General features: G+C 37.2%; 1 protein-coding gene across 1 annotated transcript in view; it reads right to left on the bottom strand.

The window, feature by feature from the left end:
• Window positions 1–25,656, bottom strand: part of SPAG1 (sperm associated antigen 1) — a 38,842-nt gene that overhangs the window by 1,692 nt on the left and 11,494 nt on the right. The window contains 11 exon segments of the mRNA XM_017730348.1: window positions 1–31; window positions 1,927–2,091; window positions 5,321–5,447; window positions 6,343–6,484; window positions 9,025–9,197; window positions 13,991–14,143; window positions 16,290–16,389; window positions 16,771–17,196; window positions 21,072–21,234; window positions 23,642–23,748; window positions 24,367–24,497. The exon segment at window positions 1–31 is cut by the window's left edge and continues 8 nt beyond it. Coding sequence (XP_017585837.1) covers window positions 1–31; window positions 1,927–2,091; window positions 5,321–5,447; window positions 6,343–6,484; window positions 9,025–9,197; window positions 13,991–14,143; window positions 16,290–16,389; window positions 16,771–17,196; window positions 21,072–21,234; window positions 23,642–23,748; window positions 24,367–24,497 — 1,718 coding nt within the window.

Raw genomic sequence — 25,656 nt, forward strand, 5'->3', positions numbered from 1 at the left:
GTCTCTCTTCCTGTTCATCAGGTTCAGTCACCTTCACAAAGAAAGTGGCAACAGATCACTTAATGTGGACATAGAGATAACCTCAAACTTCATAAACTGCATATATCCATCATATCAATGGATTAAAGCTGGCATCCTGCTCTTCATAAAAGAAAGGCACCCCTGTTCGAAATTTCATGTCCTACTGCCCCCCAGAAAAGCAGCTCTCTAATTCTTCTAAAGGCTCATAGTCAAAAGTGTGTATTTACACTGCCTTTCACTGCTTGGCACTGCACCAGGAATTACACCTGGTGAGCACTGGAGAAAGGAGGACTCTACACATGCATTAAATGTGAAGTTCCAGAAGATAAGGAGAACTGGAGTCAAGGTAAAAAACAAACACGTTTCATTTCTCTGCTGTGCCTCCAGGGCAGTACAGGCACATGGCAGCTGGATCAGGTTGTTGTTTGGAGTCTTACTGTGGAAGGAGAAAGCTCAGCATGAATAAACTGCCTCACTGTCCACTTAACTTCTCCTGAGATTGCAGCCTCTATCAAGTTTCATGAATTAGTCACTAGAAAATTAACTATGGGGCCAACTACATTTGCTAAAATCTATTTCAAACCATCAAGAGTTGTGAAATTAGTATAACCTGACTAAAACTTATTGAACAGGATCTCTCAATGCCAAGTATTTTGAAAAGTCTGAAGATATTGTATTGCATAGAACAGGGGATTAGTAATTTTTGGAAAATACTGCATTTGGCTTACAGACACTATGTTCTGTTTTTCAACAATCCTTAGAATTGAGGGAGAAAATGTGACTGTCTTTTATATAATTATAGCTTAATTAACACGGAATAATGATGATAAATTATTTTTCTAACTTTATTTTTCTTTGCAGTCTGTTTTCATGGAACCACCTTGGACTACAGCAGGTAAAAGAGGAAAGCCTCTCCACAGGGGCAGTTGTAACTGTGACAGCAAACGTAAATGCTTCCTGCATCACACATAGAAAAATGACCAGTGCCAGCAATGTAGTTAGCTGGTCTCTGAACAATGTGGTCACTTCCCAAACCTTCTCTAAACACTTGCCAGGTCCCTTTGTTTGTTGCAACTCAGAGCTTAACAAACACTATATCAGCTTATGCCCGTTACATAAAATCCATGAGCTCGTGACAATCTGAAGTACTTCAAGAACATATTTCTTTTCCTGTATTAGTAACTGCAGCCTCCATTATACCACATTCTGAAATTACATTATTGAATTACAGTATCACTGTACAGACTGTAACTGTGTATTTTAACTAGACATTTTTAAATGAAAAGGGGAAAAAGAATTCTTAAACAACCAGAAAAGCTACAATCCAAAAAATCAGATGACTGAGAAAATCCTTTCATCACCTAATTCTATCCAGAACTGTGCAAAGCTAACATTTTGATCCTGTACGTAACATTACATCCTGTGTTTCTTTTGTAAGATCCTACATATGTTTTACTCTTGCTCTTTAAGGCAGGATTTCATTTTTCACACCCATAACTTTAGGACCAGCATAGGAGCAGCCAGCACATCTGCTGATGACAGACCTCTGCCAGCACAGCCCCAGAGGCTGCCCAAGAAGTACAGACTTCAAAAGCAAAACTGCTACTTCACAGCTGCATTCTGTAAAACATGTATTTCAAAGTTTAAGCAGCTTTTGTTTACAAGGAACATATCCTCAAGTTTAGTGCCATCTAAATGGACTATTTCCCTTTCTGCTGTAGTTCTAAATACACTTGTGAGCAGTCCAAGCTTTATCACATGTAAAAATCCTCCAATATGCCCTCAAAATAACACCATCCCCCCAAAGATATAGATTCAAGATGGGTAAACAAAAGCTTTAACTTTATCTCTTCATATGTGTGGCTTCTGTTGTGTTTGCTTTTAAACAATGAACAAGTATACCACCTCTTGTATGGTTATTTTCTTCCCTTGCTTTTGTCGACTGCCAGCTCCAGCACTGCTGTCAAGGTCAAGCAGTCGGGTTACATCCTCTAATTCCTTTTGTGCTTCAACAACACTTGGATCTATTAGAAGTACCTTGTTGAAATCATCAACACTGGCTTCATAATTCTGTAAATAGAAGAAAATATTTTTCTCATAAGCACATCACTAGAAAAATAAATCTGAACTACCATACTGTCATAAACAAGTAAGAAAGGTAAAAATACTGGGATCGGGACACTAAGTAGACAAAAATAATCTAAATATTGACACTGTAATTTCATTAGAGGGGAAGAAGGAAATGAGAATGAGTTTGAGTTAATACTCTAACTAAATACTTCCAATTAAATATGTAATATTAAATATGTAATATTTAATTTAATTTAATGTAATATGTAAATATGTAATATGAAAACCTATTCCCTGTATCAGAGAGCAAATTATTGAAGTTTTCTGCTTTTAAGCATAATTGCTTATAGTGTAACACTGCTTCACAATGAATACAATGTGAGTCCAGCAAGTCTGCGTACTTGCTTTGCAAATAAGAGAGCTAAACTGAGCTTTGATTAAAGATGTATCTTCCTGGGCTCCAATCCAATGGACCATCTCCTACAGCGAAATTTTGCTAATACTTGAGGAGACTGGGATTATGTTATGAACTCTGGGCTAAACAAGATTAGGACAAACACACTGAGAGTGGTATTAGGACACAGTTCCTCAATACCCAGTCTTGTAATTTGTTTAATGCTTTTATTTTGAATTTTTTTCCATATAAATTACTATTTTTTAGACTAAATTTTCTGGAGAGATGAAGTTAATAGCATCAATTGAGGAAGACTGGAATTATCACATACAAAAACCAAGACATCTCAAGGGCTGGAGTATCAAAAATAAAGATGAAATATAGCAGTAAACAGTAAAAGACCATGCAGACAGTAAAAGACCAACATAATTTCTTGTGTGAGTGGTCTAGTATTTCTTCTTTTCCCCAGAAGTATTATAAGGTTAATATTAAATCATTTGTGTATCATGGAAAAAAGTAAATCCTCGTGTACCACCTGAGGTACTTCCTCAGCACCTCAACTGTAACAGAGGAGCCAGTGTCCAAGTCACTCATACTCTTTCCCACAGAGAATATTCTGTTCCACACTGGTGGCCAGTATTCAAGGTGCAGAGAGGCTGCAGGATGTCAGCAGGTGAACTGAAGCCTGCCAGGTCATGAAGGAAGAGGGAGAGAATGAGAATTATGTGTCCCTAACAAAGGAATGCACAAAGGGGCCAGGGGGCTTTCATCAGAAAGCCACTACTAATTAAGTTAAATAATTTGAATTACAGCTGTGAGGATTCACGATTATAGAGAAATGAGATTCTGGAACAGACTTCTGAAAACAGTAACAAGGGTCAGCAACCAACTCTACTGAATTTAGAACTGCAGCCTCCCAGACTGCCCAACAAAAATCATAGATGATGACTGTACCCAAAGCAAGAGAGTGGACTACCACCTGTAGGAGATGCTGTGTGGGGTCCTGTGTCCTATGTCACAGGCCTAATGCATCTCACTAACACTTTGTCCTGATCTTCCCTTAACTACATCTCGGTAAATCTGTAAAAAAACCACCTCATTTACTACATTAAATTCCACTGCAGCTTTTGTGGTTAAATGTCTGGCTATTTGTACACAAATAATACTTCCCACCTTAGCTAGGTCTTTGCCAAACTACATGCCTTTAGCTTATATAATTTTTCATTAGAGAGTCATTTGTCAACTTCAGATTACTTTTGTTATTCTCTCTGGCTTTACCTATCACTTGTATCCCTGAAATGAGCAATAATGAAGGCATTAAATCCAACCACAACAAAACATTTTGAGAGTCCTCAGCTCAGACTGTTCTGAAGGAGTTCACGAACACTATGTTTCAGGTTGTCTTCAGTAATAGAAAAATAGCAATTTTTTTCTAGGATATGCAAAAAAAGCAGAAGTTATTTCTCCAATTCTCGACCTTCTTCGTGAGTGTGAATGGGTAATACCCTTTTTTTCTGTCTGGTAGAATCACTATGTACTTATATTTATACTGACTTTTTATCACGTTCAACAACATAAGGTTAGAGATGATTAATACCAGGTAGAGCTTAGCACAGTTACAGAAAAAACATTACACAAAATTAGGACTTTTCACGCTTTCAAAATTTCATAGCTACTGCAACAGAGGAACAAATGTATCACATTCCTAGGACTTGCATTTGGAATTACAACATGGGTCGAGAATAGGCTGGTATGCTGCTAAGCAGAAACAGGTTCTCAGGTGATTTGTAAGCTGAGACACCATCAGCTAGTTTTTTGTTAAGGCATCAAACATAATGGAGGTCTGAGGTTAGTGTCCATTTGAAGGATGAAGATGAAACTTGGTGGACCTCCAGTCCACTCCTGCAACATGGAAGAAAGCACTTCAGATGGTTGTTTAAAGACACTTGTAAATTTAATACAAAGCAGGTGACGAGAGCTGCCATCGTGAGCCTACAGAAGCAAGAAGCTGATAATTCAACACCAAGTAAGAGCTGATGGGTAAAGCAAGGATTGCCATGAGAGAATTATGGAGGGTAAAGACTAATTTAACATCACTCAAGATGGGGAACCACCAGAGGGAGGGACAAACTGAACGACATGTTCAAATGATGTCACATGAGATTTGAAGTCACATTCAGGATGGATATGAACAATGTGTCTGCACTTATGATGATGAGATAAAAGGGTACTCTAAAAACTGTATGTAAGATGAGCGCTGTAGAGACACAACCACCGTGCAGGTGGAAAAGGCTGAGAGTACTGACATTGCCACAGAGTGACAAAGTACAGTACAGGCAAAGGGTTGTAATGCATTTGGGGGAGAGAGAAAACAATAATTAAAACCCTGGTTTAGTATGTTAGGCACTTAACTTGAGCAAATGCCAAGACAGCTTGAGATTTTAGTTTGGACAGATGAAGACAGACTTGGAGAGAATCCATTTGTCATCAGAAAAGTTATAGTAAACTCCTTGACAGATAAAGCAGACCAGGATACCCAGAAGGAGAATATTAGGAACATTAGAACAGATTTGAAACTTGCTTAAATAATCTCCAGTCAATCCTTACTTATTACAATATTCTTGTATTTTCTCAAATTATTACATCAACATGCAGGTTTTTATGTAGCAAAAGTATTTATATAATGTTTTATGTATGCCTAATGCTCTACAAAGTAATAAATCATCACACCAAGTACTTTGTATTCACCCATTGACAGCAACTACCTCATTGCCTTTGAAGACGATAAGCAAGTTTAGAAGTGCTGAAGCATACCTGCCATGTTATTTTCCTCACCTGTAATCCTTTGTACGCTAGTGCTCTTCTATAAAATGCTTTAATATTAGAATCTTCTATCTGAAGAACATGATCACAATCCTGCTTAGCCTCTTCATATTTATACAGTTTCAAGTAACAGAGAGCTCTAACACAGAAAAGAAGAATATACTGCAATGTAAGTAAATTCTACACTGCTGTAGTGCCAACATTATCTGACTCGCAAATGTTAATTACAATACCTCACACAATTCAGTCTCAATGGATTTTTTTTTTAAAGTACATAAAACTATTAACTATCAAGAACATCACTGGAAAAGGCCAATTCCTGCAATAAAAGTCAAAATTCAAGTATCCCTAATGCTTAAAGTTAAGCAGATATGCAAGTATTTTAAAAGCAGAGCCTATGTTAGTATAATATGATAGTGTAGTGGTTAACGTAATATGGATTTCATACAGCCATTCTGGGTAAAAAAGTGCTCTGGATTAAATAAACAACACTGCTCTCTGTACCTAATTATTACTTGGAACTCTCCTCTTCAAATACTGGTCTAATCAAATCCTTCTTAGTTTGTAAAAGCTGATAAGATTACAGCATAAAGAATTATACTGCTGAATTAGGTCAACCTTTAAAATGAAGCTGATGTATGACTGTGTTCTTACTTTTATTTTCTCAGAATGTACATTTTCTCTGAATTATTACTCTTTGTATCTGAGATACTGCTACTGCATGTTAAGTTTTTAACTCAAATCATACCAGTATTCTCAAAAGATGTCGCAAAATGCTATGCTAATTAAAACACCTACTATTGCCTACTATATTTATATAGACGATTTTAAGATATGTATCAGTGACATTAATACTTGCTCCCCTTGAAAAATGTTGTTTAACAATAAATCCATTTTGTTATTATGAACACTTACCAAGCAGGAAAAAAATCCCTTTTTCACAACAGTGAGTGAAGTATGCAAAATCCCTATCTGCAGTGAGAAAACGTAACTACTGTTATCCCACAAAGCAGCATTAGATTTTGGATCTTTACCTGTTAGTGTAGACAGTACATTCCTCAGTATTTAACTTCATGCACTCACTGTATTTATTTGCAGCTTCTTCATATTCCCCCGTTTTTACAAAATCATTCCCTTCATTTTTCAACTTGTTGAACTTCTCCATAGCTTCCTCACCTACACCACAAAAGGATCACAGTGTTACGTAAGGTCAGTTCATTAGGGGTAGCTGCATGATCTGTGCAGACTAAGGATTAATGCCTGGCAATGGAGTCTCTCTGTCAATCTGCACGCAGCCATTCCTGTCCCCAGCCTCCCCTGCTGCTCTAACAAAGGCATAAACCACCAGATACATTTGGCTCAACAAATACTTCCCCCCATCCACCAGCGTAAATACTCTGCTGAAAGTAACAGGAATGCAACAGACAGCTTTAAGTTTTCAGTTTCTGTGTGGTAGAGAAGACCTGCCTGTCTCCACTGAGATCCTGGTTTTACAATGGTGGAGATTTAATAAGCAGGACTGAAGGCCTTCCAGACCTCCATCATCACACCAAGGCAGCCACAGTTTGATCTAATATTCTCTTTGCAATCAACTACCACAATTACTATGCTAAACTGACAATGACAAACAAATCGTCACATCAGTTGGAGTTAGGGATACATCAGTAATGTTCTGTTAACAACTATTTATAGAAGATGCAGTGAGGAACCTAGAAATACCTAACTACACTTTTTTTTTTATTAGTAATACTGTGTTACTCCATAATTGACTTTCCTTCTTAATTCCACATCATTTGCTGCAGATATTTTCGCTTAGGCTACAGTTTTTAGCTGTGTTTGGAGTGAAAAACTGATCCCGACTGCAGCTTCATGCCCCTGTTGTGAGCAGACAATAATGAGCAACACAGCTCTAAGTAAACCATAATGAAATAATCTACTTTTTGCACCCTACTGAAGAATATGAGCCCCTTGCCAAGCTTCAGGTTTTCAACACTGTATATAACCAACAATTTTAACCAATAATTAAACTCACTGAGTTCTAGGAACATGGCAGTTTCCTATGCCAGAAAACTACATGTGGACTTGGGGAAAAAATAAACTACATGAAACACACAACTAAATTATAACTCAAGTTGTAAGACACAAAGAGAAACACACAATTGTTGCAGAAAAGAGTCAGCCAACAGTAAGGCTTAACTACTGACTGAACGTTATTGCTGGCAGCCTTTCAATACCAGCTATCGCTGTCAGGTCTCACTGATGCAGCAGAGGCCTGAGAAGGCAACCAGAACCTTAGAGTCAGCCTTCTGTGAAGAAAACAGTTACACAACAATTGTTTAATAAACACAGCCTAAACAAAGCCTGGTCTATTTGAAATAGTCTGAGACATGTTTTGCATCAAAATGCTGCCCAAGCATTTGGAGGACATTCGGTACTGCAGTAATGCATTACAGACAGATAACCCCACCACTGTGACATATTTGGCCAACAGCCCAGTCACAAACTGCAGTCACCCCTGTATTAAATCAAGGGGAGATTATCTTCAGTACTACATTATACTGAAATAAACTCAAAGGGAAACCAATACTTGAATAAGGAATCACAGGGTTAAAGCCTTTGCAAAAAGAGTGTTTGATGTCAGTAACAACTGAATCAAAGGGCTTCCTTCACCTTATTTACTGAAGAAGAAAAATGAAAACTGCAATGAAGGGAAAAAAAAGGAAGTTTCCTAGTGTTCAGCACTCAGTGATTATGCATAGACAAGTTCAGAACATCTCTGAAACACATCTCCTGAATGTCTTCTGCCAAAGTTGGATGTTTGTTTGGGTGGTGGTTTTTCTGGGGGAAAACTGTGTTGTCACTGTATTATGTGTCAGGGAAACCACCGATGCTCGTCCTGAGGGGCATCAGGCACAGCATCGCCAGCCAGGCAACGGAGGGGATTGTCCTGCTCTGCTCTGCACTGGTGTGGCCTCACATCGAGTGCTGAGGGCAGTTTTGGGCACCACAATGTAAGAAAGATATGAAGCCATTAGAGAGCAACCAAAGGAGGGCCACGAGCATGGTCAAGGGTCTGGAGGGGAAGCTGTATGAGGAGCGGCTGAGGTCACTTCATCTTTTCAGCTTGGAGGAAACTGAGGGGAGACCTCACTGAGGTCTTCAACATCTTCAGGAGGGGAAGCAGAGGGGCGGGAACTGATACCTTCACTCTTGTGACCAGTGACAGGACTCAAGGAAGCAGAGCGAGGGGATGTTTAGGCTGGGTATCACAGAAAGGTTCCTCACCCAGGGGGTGGCTGGGCACTGGAACAGTCCCCAGGGAAGTGGTCACAGCACCAGGGCTGACAGAGTTCAAGAAGGGTTTGGACATGGACAATGCTTTCAGGCACACAGTGTGACTCTTGGGGTATCCCATGCAGGGCCAGGAGTTGGGGTTTGGTGATTGTGCTAATTTTGCCGATGACTATCTGCTGATTTTAGATAACTTCCGAAATTACATGCCGCAGACTACATCACTTGGTTTAAAAACATTACCATAACTGTAATCCACAAAGCACATTAAATTCAATCACGTAAATTACAGTCATCTACTTTGGCTTTTCACATAGGTCTCTAAAAAGTATTTTCTAAAGCAGTTTCTTTGACATTGTTAAAATGTATTCCATTTTCTAATTAGGTTTTTTCCCTGAATGTATAATTGCATTAGCTATACATACGATTCATCTGCAATTGTTCTTCTCTGTTGATGTCTATAGTACTTGGCTTATTTTCTGAAGTGAGGCTTCCTCCATCCCACCTGTGTAGCTGAGCAGCAACTGGAACAACTGGAATTGGTGGCAGCTTCTCCCTCCAACTGGGACCATCCTGATCGATTAAAGTCTTTGTTATTCTGAAAAAGAACAGCCCCACCAACATGACTTTTCATACATTTAACTCGCACTTTAATTAAACTTACAACCAAATTAAATAATGCAACATTCTAATTTAAAATAAAACCAAACCTGAACAATCATCCTTAACAAAAAAAAAAAATTGTCACAGCAGTCAACAGTATTGCATCCGTTTAAAATTCAGACTTTTTCCACTTATTTTAGAGTATTATGCTGCTCTTCAGAAGACAAGCTGATTTCTGCACGATCTGTAAATATTTAAGCCAATAACTGATGCTGCAACTAAGCTCTAAATGCTGCCTACCACATCCAGTAAAGAAAAACGAAAAAAAAATCCATGTATTTATTTTGTTTATTCTTCTCAGCCGTTCATAGGTGTTACTTGTAGTAAGTGTATATACAACATTCTCAGGCAAAATGTGATACTTAAATTTGCAAATGTCAAATGAAATCTCTTCTACAACAACTGTCTAAAAAAAGCAATGCAGGTCACAAAGTAGTCTGCATTAAGTTGCATTTTATAGTTATATAGTCAGAAATGTATCAACCAATCCCCATTTAAAAATATTTTAATTATCTATAAAGACTGTGTCTTGGGGTGACTTGATGTTGCATTTCCTATTGCTGCACTATGCCCAGAAATTAGTATTAAACTGAGCCTGAGAGACGAGAGAGAAAAGCGTACTTTTTCAAAGCAGTTTGTTTTCATGTTCTGAGGTCACAGAGATAAAACCTGTCTGCTTCTGCAGAGCAAGGGGTGGGGAAGCAGCCTGCTTGCTTTCCAGCCAGCTTTTGGCCAGTTTTTCAGCTCCTTTTCCTCCGGAGAGTTGAATTTTTGTTTTCCTGGGACTTCGTTTTTTTTCCTTTTTTCTCTGCTGGACTGTTTCAACATCAGAATACATCAGGAGGAATTTCCACAGAGGCCTTGGCCCTGGAGGTGGGCCCACCACCCCATCCCATCTCCAAGGAGGGGGAGAGAGAGATCTATGGAAGGACTCTGAAACTCTCCACAGCAAGAGGTTATATTATTTAGCATTATTATTCTTTTCCTGTGTGTTTGTTAAATAAATAGTTTTTATCTCTTTCACTTTCCTTTGAGGAAAATTCAATTTTTCCCAAACTTGGTGGGGGAGGGGTGATTGTAACCTGCCTTCTATCCGAGGATATATTTCTAACTTTGGCCAAACCAGCACAGACTGTTTAGTCTTTCTTAAACCAACACACATATATATGTCAACTATTTCCATATATGAGTGGTTCAATCCAAAATCCATTTAAGTGGGAGTTTCCCATTACCTTCTTCTCTTTTGGAGAAAGACGTAAGTAGACATAGAAAGTGAAGCTATTTAAGATTTCATGGTTCCCTTTGAAATTTTGTAGTGTTTAAAAAAAACCACCACCAACTATGAGAGTAAGAGTGAGATACACATCTCCTAATCTCAAAATGGGCTTAAGAATCAAGTTCAACTGGTAATAAGTCTAATTCGTACTTTAACAAAGGAAAATTCTGAATTGAGTAGCAAAGCAAGTCACATTGATAGTACAGCAAATGAAACTGAAATTTTTATATCAGGTGCACTTCCATCTAACACAGGTGTGAAAAACATACTACATGAAAACACATCCAAAAAACAAAAATTAAGAACCTTGAAAGTGACATGAAGAACAATACAGAATGAACATAAATTACCCAATGGAGTTTTCTTACTTACTTTTGTTCTTTTAAAGTATTTTAATAACAGCTATTAAAAAAAAATAATCATCAGTATAATACTTTGGCAACAGAGTCAGAGCACTCAAGATCATATTCTTTTCCCATTACGGTCTGATCAAAACACTGATACAAGAAACACCACCAGTTCTAATTGCCTTTATGTAAAATAGAAATTACCAAAATATTTTAAAGAATCATAGAGACTAAAAAGTCTGTTTGTAGAGCGGTATAATGAGTGAGTTTACGTCTTACACAATGCTGCATAAAAAACGTGGTTTTAACTTGAAAGTAAATTTTTTCATTCACAGAATATCTTATTCCATAGTATAATGTAGTTGCTTTGTTTGTTTTCTAAGTGACCAAAAAGACTATTTTAATGTGTGTTAACCACGTATGCCCTTGCAGGGGCTCTCCACTGCCTGCGCCATTCCCAAGTATTTTAAAGGACATACCAAGAAGGTGGCTTGTCCAAGTACTGCTTTGCTCTAATTTTACTAAAACTTTAGGATTTTAATGATAGCCTGTGAACTCAACTGCTAAGAAAAAATGTGGCACATCATCATAAATTGAACAACCCAAAGATTTACTCAGGTTGTTTTATTAGGCAACAAAACAGTACACTTCATATTAACACGTCAATTAATTACATTTAGATATTTCCCATAGAAAGTAATGGAGCAATTCTACAGGAAACCAGAGTCATATTGACTTCCTATTTTATTTATTTTTTCATTTATCAGAATGGGCTTAAAAAGTTGGAGGAAGAAACTCTAATTCATCAAAATCCACTGAAAGAATCCTGCAGTATCTGATGATAACTGACTTCTTGTAATATCATAATGTAAGCAGAGTCTTTTGCAAAAATGCATACCTGTGTGCCATGATTAGTTTAAAAAGCACAGGTGTCTCATGAAAAAGCTGGGACAAACACACTCATTTCCCACCACCAACACCCAACTCAACCCAATAATCCTGCAGTTCTGGAGTTGATCACAAATTTCTTTCTGCAGCACAGTGCTCATACAGGACCTTGTAAAAATAGCTCCCAAGCCATTTGATGCAATTTGCTCAATGATACTAAAGGAATTGAGACAACTGGAATGAAACTTTAATTTAGTAAGACAAAGCGCATAAATACATTTCCACACATTAGAGCTTCTGTATTTCTAACAGAGAAAAGCAAAAAACTAAACACACCAGAGGAAATTAAAATACACAAAGCAGGAAATCTGTGGATGTTCACAAAGCTAGGAAAATGCCACTAATTAAAAGCACGCTTGAAATGCAATTTCCAGTTATTTGGCATATACCATTAAAAGAGACAATTCTTCCAGTTTATCTAAAAAAATCACCTCAGGAACCAATAAAGAACAGTCAAATAACTGCATATACTTGTTTGGCTTATGTACATAAACTCAATTATTTCCTTTTGATTGCATAATGATCAGGTAAAAGCTTGGTATTAAAATATGCAACTGATTATAAGGTTTTTGGAATGTCTGCTTAGCTATGTAAACACCTCTGTGTAACAGAGGTAAACACCTCTGTTACAAGCTTCAACATGGTTTATCAAACCCACCCTCAGACACAAGCAGGATGATGAGTTTTTCCTGTCAGCATCCTGTAGCATCACCATCCAACTTCGCACAGAAAATTAAAAACAAAAAAATCCTCCAATAAAAGAAGGTTGTTAAGACCTGATCTTCCTAATATTAAAAAAAAAAAATTACATTTGGGGTTGTTCTTTTAAGTTAAAAGGCAGCAATGTTTTCTTAAAATTTGTTTTTGGAAAGGTCTCTTACTTTGGAAATAAAAATTAATGCTTTAGTAAACAATTTCAGTTGAATTTACAAAGATAAAATATTTTTTAAAAAATATAGTTGAAGTTCAATTATGCAGGAGGTCTATGGTTTAGAAACTAGTAATTTGCAAGCAAAAATGAATTACCAGCAGAAGAGAAGAAGGAAGAAGCAGCTGAAATAAGGTGATGGGTTGCCAGGGAGGAAAGAGTAATGAGCAGTGAAGCTAAAAACATAAGGAAGGCCTAGAGAGGAGAAAAGGAAGAGTGTTAAGGGGAAAAGGGAAATAAGCTTATTACTAAGCAAGTTCCAAGTCAAGGAGAAATACGAAAAGAATTATCTGCAGATAAAATAAGCCAACAAGATTTTTAAAAAGTGTAATAATTACACAGGTACCAGAAAAAGCAGCTTTTCCACCAATCCAAGTGCTCTATTATCACCACAGATACAGAAGATCACTAATGATTTGTTGTGTTATCAAAAAAATAGGACTTCTAAGAGATGATGAAGTGTCACAATTTCCTCTGGTCAAATAAGCAGAATTTAAAGAAAGATATTATGGACTTTTTAATGAATAATGCAAGTGCTCATGGCCTTCCCTTAGGAAGAAAAAAACCATACTAGATTCCACTGTAAGAGTTACACATGTGGATTCCTTCTCAGTGATTAATGGCTGTTCTGTTTTCAACTTTATAGTATTAAAATATGATTAGAGAAATTCAAACATCTTCTCTTGGCAGCAAAAATTAATGTTTTAAGTATTAATACTTGAAAATAATATTCAATTATATTTTTTACATCTCTAAGCTTTGCAGCCAACCACTGTATTAAGCTACTTCAGTATTTCCACAACTGCAGCATGCAGAAGGATCCACACTTAACATAAATGTCCAACTGCCACAGAAAGATTGTTAATATGAAAAGGAAACGGGATGTCAGAGAAAAGGCATGGACCTTAAACTAGTACTTTATATAGTATAAAATAGAAGTTAGGAAAGAGAACAAGTAGAAGCACTAGTAAAAAAAACCCCAACCTTAAAACATTTGCAATATTACCTTTTTGAAAAAAAAACAGCAAAGGGACTCACTGCCAGGAGACAAAAACTGAAATTATGGGAACACAACTAAATGAACAGCCAATCCTCTAGCTATAATGTACTAGTTGTGCAACAACTCTGAGGGTACAGAATAGAGGGAGCATATAAAACAAACAAATTTGAATTCTACTTTTCTATTTTCTATTTCTATTTTTTATCAGAAAATTTCTGTGTGGAGTTACCTGTTAGCACTATCATTTGCTGCCTGGATGCTGCTGTCTATTTGTAGGACTGTTTTATAATCAATGTATGCCTGTCGATACCGCTCCACTGACTCATTTGCCATTGCTCGGCGTAGAAGAGGCTTAAGGGAAAATGGCTGAAGCTCCAGAGCTCTGAAGAAAACAAAAAGAAAAATGCAGGATTGAAAAAGAGTAACTGAAATAAGAATAATAAAACTATTTTATAATATACACAACTATATGTAACTCTGTGATTTCAGATGGCACTAGTAAAGTAACTCAGGAAAATGGGTCTAAGTGGTTCATATTAACACCCTACATTATACCCAGTTTTGAAATCGTTAGTGTTTTCACTACAGCTTACTCTACTCAAAACCCTATCTTCCATCTGGAAAACTGCTCTCATTGCCAAGATATGATTAAGGTAATGGCACCTGCTTAAGAGCAAAAGCTATTTTTCTTAAGTCATGCCTAGATCTACAAGGATTTCAAGTGTATGGTGCTTTTGCTTACGTGACTTTCAGCTCTTCTTCCTTAAATGAAAGTATGCACTCAAAAACCCCATTGAGTAGGACACGAATATACACCTGTCTTTCTTTGGACTTTAGGTTTTTGCCTGCCTTTTGTCTGTTTACACTTCTGATTGTCTGCCTGGTCAACACCGAGATCAACCTTGTGCAATCAGAACTCCTTCCAAACACCATGCACTTTTCCAGCAATACGAAGCAGTTCACAAAGGCTTTATTTCTCAACAACTACCTTTTTTCAATGATTCTTGCTAAAGAGAGATAAACTTTTGAAAGAGTGAAATTAAGGTTAGTCTAGACAATTTGATTTCATGAAGTCATAAAGCAATCCAGACCGAGATGTCTCAACTTTCTGCTACAGGTATGGATGGTCAGCTCCAAGATCAGACAAGGTTGCTTGGGGCTTGATACAGCTGGGCCTTGAAAACCTCCAAGGGAATCTCTGCCCAGCATCTCTGGGCAAGCTCTTGCAATGCCAAGCACTGTTCATGGGGAGAAGGTTTCTCCTAATATAACCCTACATAATTTTTTACTTTGAAATCAAGTAACCTATTTGTAGATCATCTATTATATTGTGTTGCCTAGTGAAGATTTATTTGACATTGCCTAATTTATGTGTGTTTGCATATTTGCAGTTCTGCTTCCCAGTCTCTATATTATTTCTACCTCTGTATTATTTCTACTGCTAAGCATCATGGGTCCTTGTGCATCCAGGAAATATGCATGACATTAAGGACAGCATCATTAAGTAGTAAGAAAAAAAGCTTCTAATTGGTAAGAATACAAAACCTAAAACCTTTGTATTACTGATTTCAGCTGAAATCTTACGATCTTCGCACTTCCTGAATAGAAAAACGTGATTGCTCTTAAATATGCCATCTCAGCCAGCTGTCTGTGATCCTTCATCTATTTTAACAAAATACTGCTAGTAAGTAATTTTTTTAGGAAACTTACTCTGTCAGGTAGAATACATACAGCAAGTTAAATGTTTTGTACCTTTGTATTACAAAGGTACATCCATATTTTATTTTTAGTTTTGGAGGGCTTTTTTAATAGTTGAGTCCTGCTGTACAAAAATCTCAACTGATTAATTAATATGATTTCTAATTATTTTAAAATACTTTTTTGCACCTTAAGCCTCAGCATTACAAACTCAATCTATGGAAATATTAAAAAACCCCAAAACATCAAAAATACAGTAATCATTTAGTGGGACACAATGTTTGGAAGTTATTGATGGTGTCTGATCTTCTCTAACTCCTGCATCCTTAAAAGCCACAATAAGCAGGAAGGATTTTAGTTCAATTCCTTAACAGCTGTAATTACCGTTTATAACTGTGTCAAGTATATATTAAAAAAACCCCAAACCAAAACAACAAACCAAACACAGAGAACACACACACACCATACATGTGCTCAAAAGCAATTTCCAATACTGTGATAAGCATCTGGCTTAACAAAGCTTTTACATATAAGTTACTGCAGAACACCACTGTCAATCTGCTTTTATATTAACGATTTTAATCCCGCTATGCATTTCTGTGTACACAATAAGCTTAAAAACTGCCCTTACACAGTAAGACAGTAACTTAAAAGTTGTTCCTTTCCTAGTTTCCATGTGACTGTTTATGTAACAAAGGTATCTGTCATTTAGACAGGGAATCAGACTTTATTGATACTGTTCTGAGTCAAACAGCACTAGCATTGTATCAGTTAAAATGTTTAATCATCACCAGGAATGTTGTTGTTCCACATGGGAGGTTCCAATTTACCTGTTACAATCCTGAATGCAGTCACTGCAGTTCCCTTCTTTGAGGTAACATGCTGCTCTGTTTGAGTACAGGATACTTAAATCGTCTGGACTTTGTTCTCCTAAAAGAAGTCACAATTAAAATCAAATTGTGTTACTGAAATTAGGCTCAAGAATTAAAGACTCGCATGCTCCAAGTTGCTCTGCAGTGATGCAGTTTGCAACACTGCAAAGCAGTAAAGAGTTTTCTTTTATCGTGTCTGGAGTATCTACGTATTCAAACATAAATAAATGCTGACAGCTCTACCGCAAGAAAATTGAAACATTATTTCACTCATTGTCCAATGTTTTCTGTCACGTGAATTGCTGTCTACTGAAATGATGAAAGATTTACTGCACAGTAACTCCTGTCAAAAATCCAGGGGCAGGCTAAATTTGTTCACTTGTAGCTCCTTTAAATCATCTAAACAGTTCTAGATTTAACTATAAGGTATTACACTCACCTAGACCAATGACATATTCAATTGCTTCCGAGTATTTAAGCACAGCTTCTCCAAACTGTCCACTCTTAAATAACTCATTTCCTTCACTTTTTAGTTTTGCTGCAGTAAGAGGAAGTGAAGTGGAACTGCCACCACCAGCCGACTGAGACCCTTCTCTATGTGGTTTGGAGATCTCCTCAGCTTCGGGGCTTTCACTCTTCTCATCACTGCGTAAATAGCCATTAACTTCACCTTCACGGTCTGACAAATGCTTTCCTGATTTCTTCTCTGATGCGCCTTTTTTTGATCTGCTCTCATCGGAGTCCTTCTGCCTGTGCGTCTCTCTGTCCTGCGCCTTGCTGCCGCCTTTGCCGTGGGACTTTCTGTGCGCGTTGCCCATCGCGGGCTCCCCGGCTGCCGCCCGCGCTGCCGCTGCCGCGGCGGAGGCTGCAAGGGCGTTAATGAGCGGGGTTAGAGACGCATCATCAGAGCGAACTATCGGCCTGCTGCGACAGGGGGGTGCTGCAGAGAGACACCGACCAAAGCCTGCTGCATCCTAACGCTAGGGGGGCTTATCTGCCTCAGAAAACACTGCTAAGGACACAGAAGAATTCCTACTTACAAGTAACTTTCAATTGTTATTGAGAAGGGGTTACTGTGAAGCCTCATTTCTCCTTGCTGGGCACATGGGAACCCCTGTCCTGCGGTGTCAGAATGGTACAGGGCTCACCTTGAAATTAACTCTTTAAATACAACCTATTACAACACGGACACTTTGATTTTCCATGACCAAATCAAAATGCTTGCATGTTAAAATAAGATCACAAGCGAAAAAACCAGTAATGTTATACAAAACTCTCCTCAAATATAACATAGAATAGGCAGGACAAAAGCTTATAAATCCTTCTCAAGAAGATTTCATTTAGACATGTCAAAAATCCTTTTATGCATACTTGTGATCATTCAACTTTCATGTTTATTTATTACAAATTTATTTAGGAAAAATCACAGAATAAGGATATTAGATAATAACATCTCTGTCTTCCTTATTCTGCTGAATTCCTACCAGATTAGCACCACACTATTCAAATACAGATTTCTGCAGAGCCTGACTCTCGATACTACTAGTCACAGAAGGACAACTTGTCTTTTGGTACTACTAAAATGCTCTCTTCCTCTTCCCTTCACTTGATGTATTTATCTGTCCAATAGAATTTTTTCATATATTGGAGTGATACTTTCAATTGACTTTAACTAAACATCTGAAGCTGACTCAATACGGATGAACTCCAGATGGTTCCAAATGAAAGAAATAATTTTTTTTAAACACACAAAATGTTACTGAAATCAAACTGAACAGGATGAGAAAGCGTAAGACTTGTAGAAACAATTGATGCTCTAGTGCCTCCTACCTAGCTGTAGTCCCTGTTTTGAAATACCATGTTTAATAGTAAGTTCATACTCCACAGTGGGAACAACAATAGGCTAAATCTACCCACACAGACATTTTTGTAAAACTTAAATTATTTATATTTGAGACATCCATCCACCCATCCAATTGGTGGTGCCAAATATGCCAAGAAGGTTTAAAGTCTATTTGCTAGGGAGAATGGTGGTAAAAGGCATGCTGGGCAGATGAATGAAGACAGCAGTATATTAACAACTTCCTTAAAATACATGCTAAAATGCTTTCATTGTACATACACCAAAACAGAAAAAAAAATTTAAATGTCACAGATGAACAGGTGATAGGACGAGCTTTTAGAAAACACAGCAAAACACTCTCAAAGAGCATCTTCTAGACACAAAGAAAAAGCAAGGCAGGCACATGTGATGTGAATGTGCATATTACTTCCTGAATACAGGAGGAAATTTCCTAAAGATGAGGTGCACAGAACCAGCCCCAGACTAAACAGGAAACATTTATAGCATTTGGAGTCTGGAGTCCCCCCCGACAATAAGAATACTGATAGTTACCTTGCTTAGCTGCTGGGTAATGCTAATTAGTTAAATATTTCATGTCTGAGTAAACAGCATGCAAAAAATTGTACAGCTATACTTCTCAAATATAATTCTCACTGTCTTTTAGTTTCAGTGTTTATAAACAATGTTCCTGTATCTACGAAGAAATGTATTCACAAAAGCAGTATTCTGGGCTAAAAAAAAATACCAACACTTCTGAACTTTTCTTAAGGGGAAAAAAAAATGCAAGACACATTATAAATTCCAAGGAGAACTTAAAGAAAGGTACTGAAAAGTATGGACATAATTTTGACCAGAATGACAACAAATACACACTAGAAAGAATTTTAATTTATGTTATTACTAAAATAACAAACTTAAAATTGAAGGACCATCATAAAGCTAAAAAAAAAAAAAAAATCACTGAATAACAGGAATATTTGAAGTTTGGGGATTGTTTAATATCATATATAATATTCTTTAATATTGCAATAGACCAAGTAAATACCAGACAACTCAACAAATTTTTCTTGATTAAAAGGGGATATTTAAAATATATCAATTTATCTTTACACTGTATTTATCACTTGAGGTTATAACTACTAGAAACATGTCAAAATACCAGGTGCTTTTTCAAGTACATACATGATTTTTAGGTTTTACAGTATCTGAATACTGCTTTTTAGAGTCTCTAGGATGCAAGCAATTTTCCATTTCTATGGGCACATAAAGGGTTCTATTTACTTTTGCTTTCAGTTAAATAGAAGATGAAGAGAGACTACACTCTATTTAGACTGTTTTGCTCAAAGTTCAAAAATCAACTCTTCAGAGCTAAAGAAAACAAACAATATTTTTATTTTTTTTTCCAATCTCTAAATTGTAAATTTAGTAGGAATGCATTAGGCTTACCAACCAGAATGTGAAAAAAACGTGACTACATGACAGGACTACATGGACTACTGGACTGTCTATGACTACAGGACTAGACATTTAGTCTACTTAGGCTGACAGTATGTTTTCATTCATTTACTGAACTGAATTCATATTTGTTTCCAGTTGTACAAGAAAACACAGAGTAATCTATGAAACTGCTTGCCACTTAAATCTCAGAAATATTTATGTATATCACAGGAACACATTTGCCATTGGCATCAGTTGACAATCTTCCTTATGTTTAAAAGCCTAACCTTTCATCAACAGAATGGATGTCTTCCTATGGAGCTAGAAGGCACATAGTCATCTGAATGCTCACAATAGAAAACAACCCCAAATTAACTGACATTTAAGGCCAGGGACATGATACACCCTTTCTTCCAAGGTTTTAGGTAAGGAGATTTGGTACACACCAACTGATTTGGAAAAATGTTGTTTTCCCTAATTTTGTGCCAATAATGCATTATTGTATCACACATGTACAGTCCAACATTCACAATTAAGCTGCAGAACCCACAGACTGATTTAGTTTCAAGATAAAACACACAAAACATAAAAATCACAGCTGTCATGCCATGACACCTTAAAGAACCAACATAACCAACAGAAAAGAGAAGGGTGAACTCAGCCTCAGGATGTTATTCTGTTGCAGGCTGGAGGCCAGCCACACAGCTGAATCTAAAAGCAACCTGCCAATGCAAGCCTTCATAGCCCCTGCTGCCGACTTCCTCCTGCAAGCCATGGATTCTGATTATGCCAGTGGCTTCATCTCAGCAGCCTTGCATTTAGTCACACACTAATCCAGGAATGGGAGATACACTTCAACTGCTTGTAAACTACATACAGTACAAGAATTACATGTTGTTTACCTCTAATAGAAACTTTCAGAGCACAGAGATGACCTCTTACAATTAAAAAAAAAAAAAAGAATGACAGTTTCCAAAACAAACAACAACAAAAATTACAGATGTTGACAAATTACACTTGACCATTTTTACACCCTTTGATGCAAGCACGGGAAGAAAAATGCAGAAGAAAAATATGCTAGTAGGAAGGCAGGAAAGCTGTGTGTGAGAAAGATCTCAGGAACAGAAAATGTTCACTAACACCAGAAGAAAATTTTAACCGGGTTCACATCAAAGGACAGGTATAAAATTACACAGAGCACAGGAATGTAGGTGATTTATAGCAGCATTTTCCATTTGCCTCTGTTATGCCCATTCTAGAAAGAATTACAAAGATGTGTAATAAAACTGGATTCTAGATTTCACACTCAGATCTACTTTAAGTAGTCAGTGTAATTTTAGTCTTCAAACAGACAAAATTCTTTGCAAGAAAATATGGATGAATTTTGTGAATAAATATTGCAATCTCAAAGACAACAATTTTTTCATCAGGACATAAAATAGGAAATAATATGACATTACTTTTATCTCCACCACGTCTTTCACATTCTTCTGTATTTTCCCTTCCTTCTTCGCCATTTTCTGAATCATCCAGCTCTTGAATAAGTATTCTTTTTCCTTTGCCTTGAGGCTCAGATACAGGCTCTAAACCTCTCAGTTTCTTTTCAATCTCTAGCAGACTTTTCTATAATAGAGGAAAAAAACAGCAGTATTTGTTACGTATATAAATTACAATTTATGTACAGCAAATACATTCTGTTAAATAATCCATGTAAGATCCTGAAGAACTATCAAGATAAATGTTGCCGATATAAAAAGAGGGTAAATAAATGTGAATTTTCCAAGAGTCAGCATCAAACCAAGATTAATGGTCAATTTCTATCTCTTACAAAGATAGATATAAGATATCTTCACATCTTTGTGTGAAGATATCACATAAATAAATAAATAAATACTTTCTTGAATGCACTACTTAAGCAAAAAAAAAAAAAAAGAAAGGAAAAAAAGTAGATTTATGATTGTGAGATCTGGCATGGTCTACTAAGAAGAGATGTGGAAAATGGGCTCTCTAGAGAATCTCCAAAAAAGCCTAAAATCAGAATCAAAATTTATGCTACTGAGAATCTGATGTCAAATGGACATCTGATGGAGAAATATAACTGAGAGAACCAGTTACAGTCTCTTAACCAGAACAGTCTCTTAACAGTGCAGCAGCAGGACACAGTTGAATAATGATAAGGTTTGCTCCTCTTGTAAGAGCTGCAATTCGATGATCAAACAGTTTCTCATTCCATTACATTTTTCCATTACTCAAAAAACACCCTTTAACTGCAATTAGAATTGTCAAGGTTGGAAGAGACCTTTAAGATCAAGTCCAACTGTTAACCCAGCACTATCACTGTAACTCATAAACCACTAAACCACTTTACACTGTTAGAGTAAGACACACCCAACATTATGTGCTATTCTGAATGTAATTCCATGCTGTGCAAGGAAGTGCTATCTCAGTACTTCCTGTCTCAAGAAGCAGGTAAGAACAGGATCAAGCAAAGATTCACATGGACAAAGTACCTTGAAGAATTCCAGTTACTGACAACCGATTCACTTTTATATTAGTGATTCTGGATATAAACATGCACTCTGTGTATGTTCCATACATTCGTATTTAGCTCAAGAGGGTTTCGAGGATCCTCCAAGCAATGAGAAACTTGAAAAAATGCCCTGCCAAGCACTTGTCATTTCTAGATGTGCCAGCTAAGGCATAATAGCTGGCATGGATAAGGACAAAGTACAGACATCTGCTTTCAGCTACAAAAGCACTGCTCAGCAAAGCAATTAATGGAACAGTCTACTCAAAATGAGTGACTGTTTATGTCTGGTATTTTAAGAAGTCTCAGCACAGCCTATTTGATACATCTTTTCACAAAGACTTTTGTGGAGTTTGCCATCACAGACTGACAAGCTATTTAGTGATTCAGTCTTATAAACAGAAAAAAAAAAAATAGACCAAAATCTCTTTTAGAACTCAAATCTTGAGACATGTAAGTCCTTGGCTGATGTGAAACTCAGGAACTTAGCTCCAGGAACACCCTAAAAGGGATAAATGCTGTATACGGTGAATTTGACACAAGAGACTTGTACCACTTTCACTGGTTCAAGCAATAGCAGTGATCAAGTAACTCCATGGGAAGAAGCAGCAATGAGCAAACTGCTAGCAGCTTACAGTATGCCACCAACAAGAGCTGGACAGATTTCAGAGGGTGAGACAATTGCACAGCATCCAGAAGCCATATGTAAAAAAATTGGGAGGGTAGTAGTATGATGGATTCATAATTAACAAAAAGAGCAATTTACTACCGAAACTGCCCAGTACTGAAGATTCTCAGGACATGCAGAGTCCAAATGCAAGGACTGTTCTAACCTGCAAAACACCCCTAAGATACCAATGAAAGGATATAAACCAGTCCTCTCCTAAACAGCTGAAGTAGTACAAGGACCACATCCTGACCTTAATTTTCAAAGAAAGCATCTGGCTTTCTTTGATCCAAAATTGGTTATGAAGGGTCCAGATTTATCAGAAGGCATGGAAGGTTTTTCATTCTACCCTGGAGATGAGAAATGAGGATTTGTAACACCATACTGAAACGAGGACAGAAACGAGCTCCTCGCCTTCTGGGTTAACTTTACCACTACAACAAAAAAAAAGCCTGGAATCTCTATTGAATTTTTCTTTTCATTATGTATTCAAACTTAAAAGCACCTGTCTCAATGGATCTTTTCAAGAGAAATTTCCATATATCTTTGATCAGCTAAGACACTAATACTGTAAGCATGTTCAGCAGAAAATGTTTTAGGCACCTAAATTACATTAATAGAGAAGACTTTTCCTCACTGTCTCCTGAACAGAAGATCTGGCCACATTCAAGTAACTTATTTCCACCACAAGTGGTCTTGGGAAACTGGTCAATGGCACAGCAGATCGAGTGTGTCCTCAAAACTCATAGTTCTATCAAACAACATAAACTGTACTCACTTTATGCTACAACTGCATACCATCTCTTTCTAGCCATATTCAAGTCACTGATCTTTACCTTAGCTATAGAGCTTTCTGGTTCAACAGACAACACTTTATTCAGATCCTCTATAGCTGTCTGGTAATTCTGCAGATGACTGTGTACAGTGGCACGGCGCATTAAAGCTACAAAAGAACGAAGTGTATTATTTATGTATTTAAAGTATAAAGTGAATAAAAGTACACTATTTTTTCTAGACATATTAAGTGTAGTTATGAAGTTTTAAAAATTCTGCACTTACTTCTATATTAGTAATAACTGTTCCCTTGATAATTTTTAATGATGCAATTTCACATGATGTCTTTTGAGGCAGCAGTCATGAATTGTGAAGCACCTTTTCATAGTTTTTAAATTTTCCCCCCTCCACCCATGCAAATACAGTTAGCTACATTCAGAAAGGAATAAATCAGCAACTTTGATTGCTTTCACATCACTTTTAAATTAATTTGTAATTCATTGTGGGTAATATGGAAACACTGCACTGTACATATACAAGAGGGCTTGTAGTTATCATATGAAGAACATGTTGCCACATAAGAATTCCCATTACAGATCAACAGGATGAACTGCATAAAACTTCACTAACCCTCAAAAAAGAACCATTAAAATTGCTTTGGGGAGCTACGCTGTTTCCTTATTTGTACTTAGACCTAAAGCTCAGTTAAGTCAACTAACAACATGTACCATTTTATTTGCTAGAGATAAAATAATACATTGATGAGCAATTTTATTTTCTACTTCACCTTTTATGTTGCCAGGTTCCATATCTAGTACCATCTCACAATCCTGCAAAGCACTGTCCCAGTCCTGCAGTTTGATTTCTGCTTGAGCTTTGTTATTATACACAGCTGCAGTTGGTATTACTGATATACTCCTAAACAAAGGGAATATTGACCATATTAGACTCACGGTCAGAAAACTTGAATCTAGAAACACATCACTACTGGAAGCTGATAAAGGTACTATAACAGTATTAATACTGGTATTCTAACCCCAGTAGTGGTTAGAGACTCCCTCCTGTGAGACCACAGGTAACCTATCCACCAACTAGATTTACTGTCTTCAGAGGCCTGTTGCTTGCCAGGGCTTAGACCTGAGATGTTGCAGAGAAGATGCTGTGGCTCATCTGTCACTTAGACTACTACCTCTTCCTGCCATCCACGTAGACTCCAACAAATGAAACCTTTGAGAGTATAAAGAGCAACTACACAGCTCTGGGGGTTATGATGAAGAGCATGGGAGGTGGGAACACATGGGATTCTCCCTGATCTTGCTTGTAAAATGGAAAGACTCAGGTACCAGTGGATGAACTGTCCAGGTCAATGTCTGGCTGCAGGGCTGGTATTGTAGGTAGGGCTTTAGCTTCTGTTACAACATGATCATCTCTGAGGAATAAGGACAGCTAGGATGCACACAACAAAATGGTGTAAGGGAATTTTTGCCAACAACATCGCTAATGTTGCAAGGACCCTAAGATGTGTTCACTGGGAAGATTAGCAATGGAAGTGCAAGGGAGACAGCACACTGCAACATACTCACACTTTCCTTGTGAGAAAAACATGATTGAGAACAATCTCAAATGCTTGTCCACAAATGAGCAACACATGGGAAACAAAAAAAGAATAAAAGGTCTCTGCAGCTATGATCCCAGTGGGAAAACGGATATGGTGGGATAATCTGTGCATGCTCTTTAGAAAGGCTAGGAGGGTGAGGAAGAAGTAAAGATACATTCTAGCCTAAGCAGTGATTAAATGCGTGAAGGTTTGTTTTGGAACAAGCAAGAGACTGACAAGCCAGTCAAGAGAGCCAATGGGTAAGAATAAGAGGTCAGACTCTATGTTTTCCATTTTAGCCATATACAGATAATCCCTTCAGATTATTAACAATTCACTCCAAAATATTTTACTTAAATAGTCGTAACTCTAAGGAAACAGATTTCAGATAGGATTAGAAAAGTGACCAGTTAGAACAGCATGCTGTCAATATCATACATTTCAGAAGGCATACAGTGCCCCATGGGGATCAAAAATGGA

Source organism: Corvus brachyrhynchos, unplaced genomic scaffold (assembly GCF_000691975.1).
Source record: "Corvus brachyrhynchos isolate BGI_N302 unplaced genomic scaffold, ASM69197v1 scaffold302, whole genome shotgun sequence".
Classification (NCBI taxonomy): Eukaryota; Metazoa; Chordata; class Aves; order Passeriformes; family Corvidae; genus Corvus; species Corvus brachyrhynchos.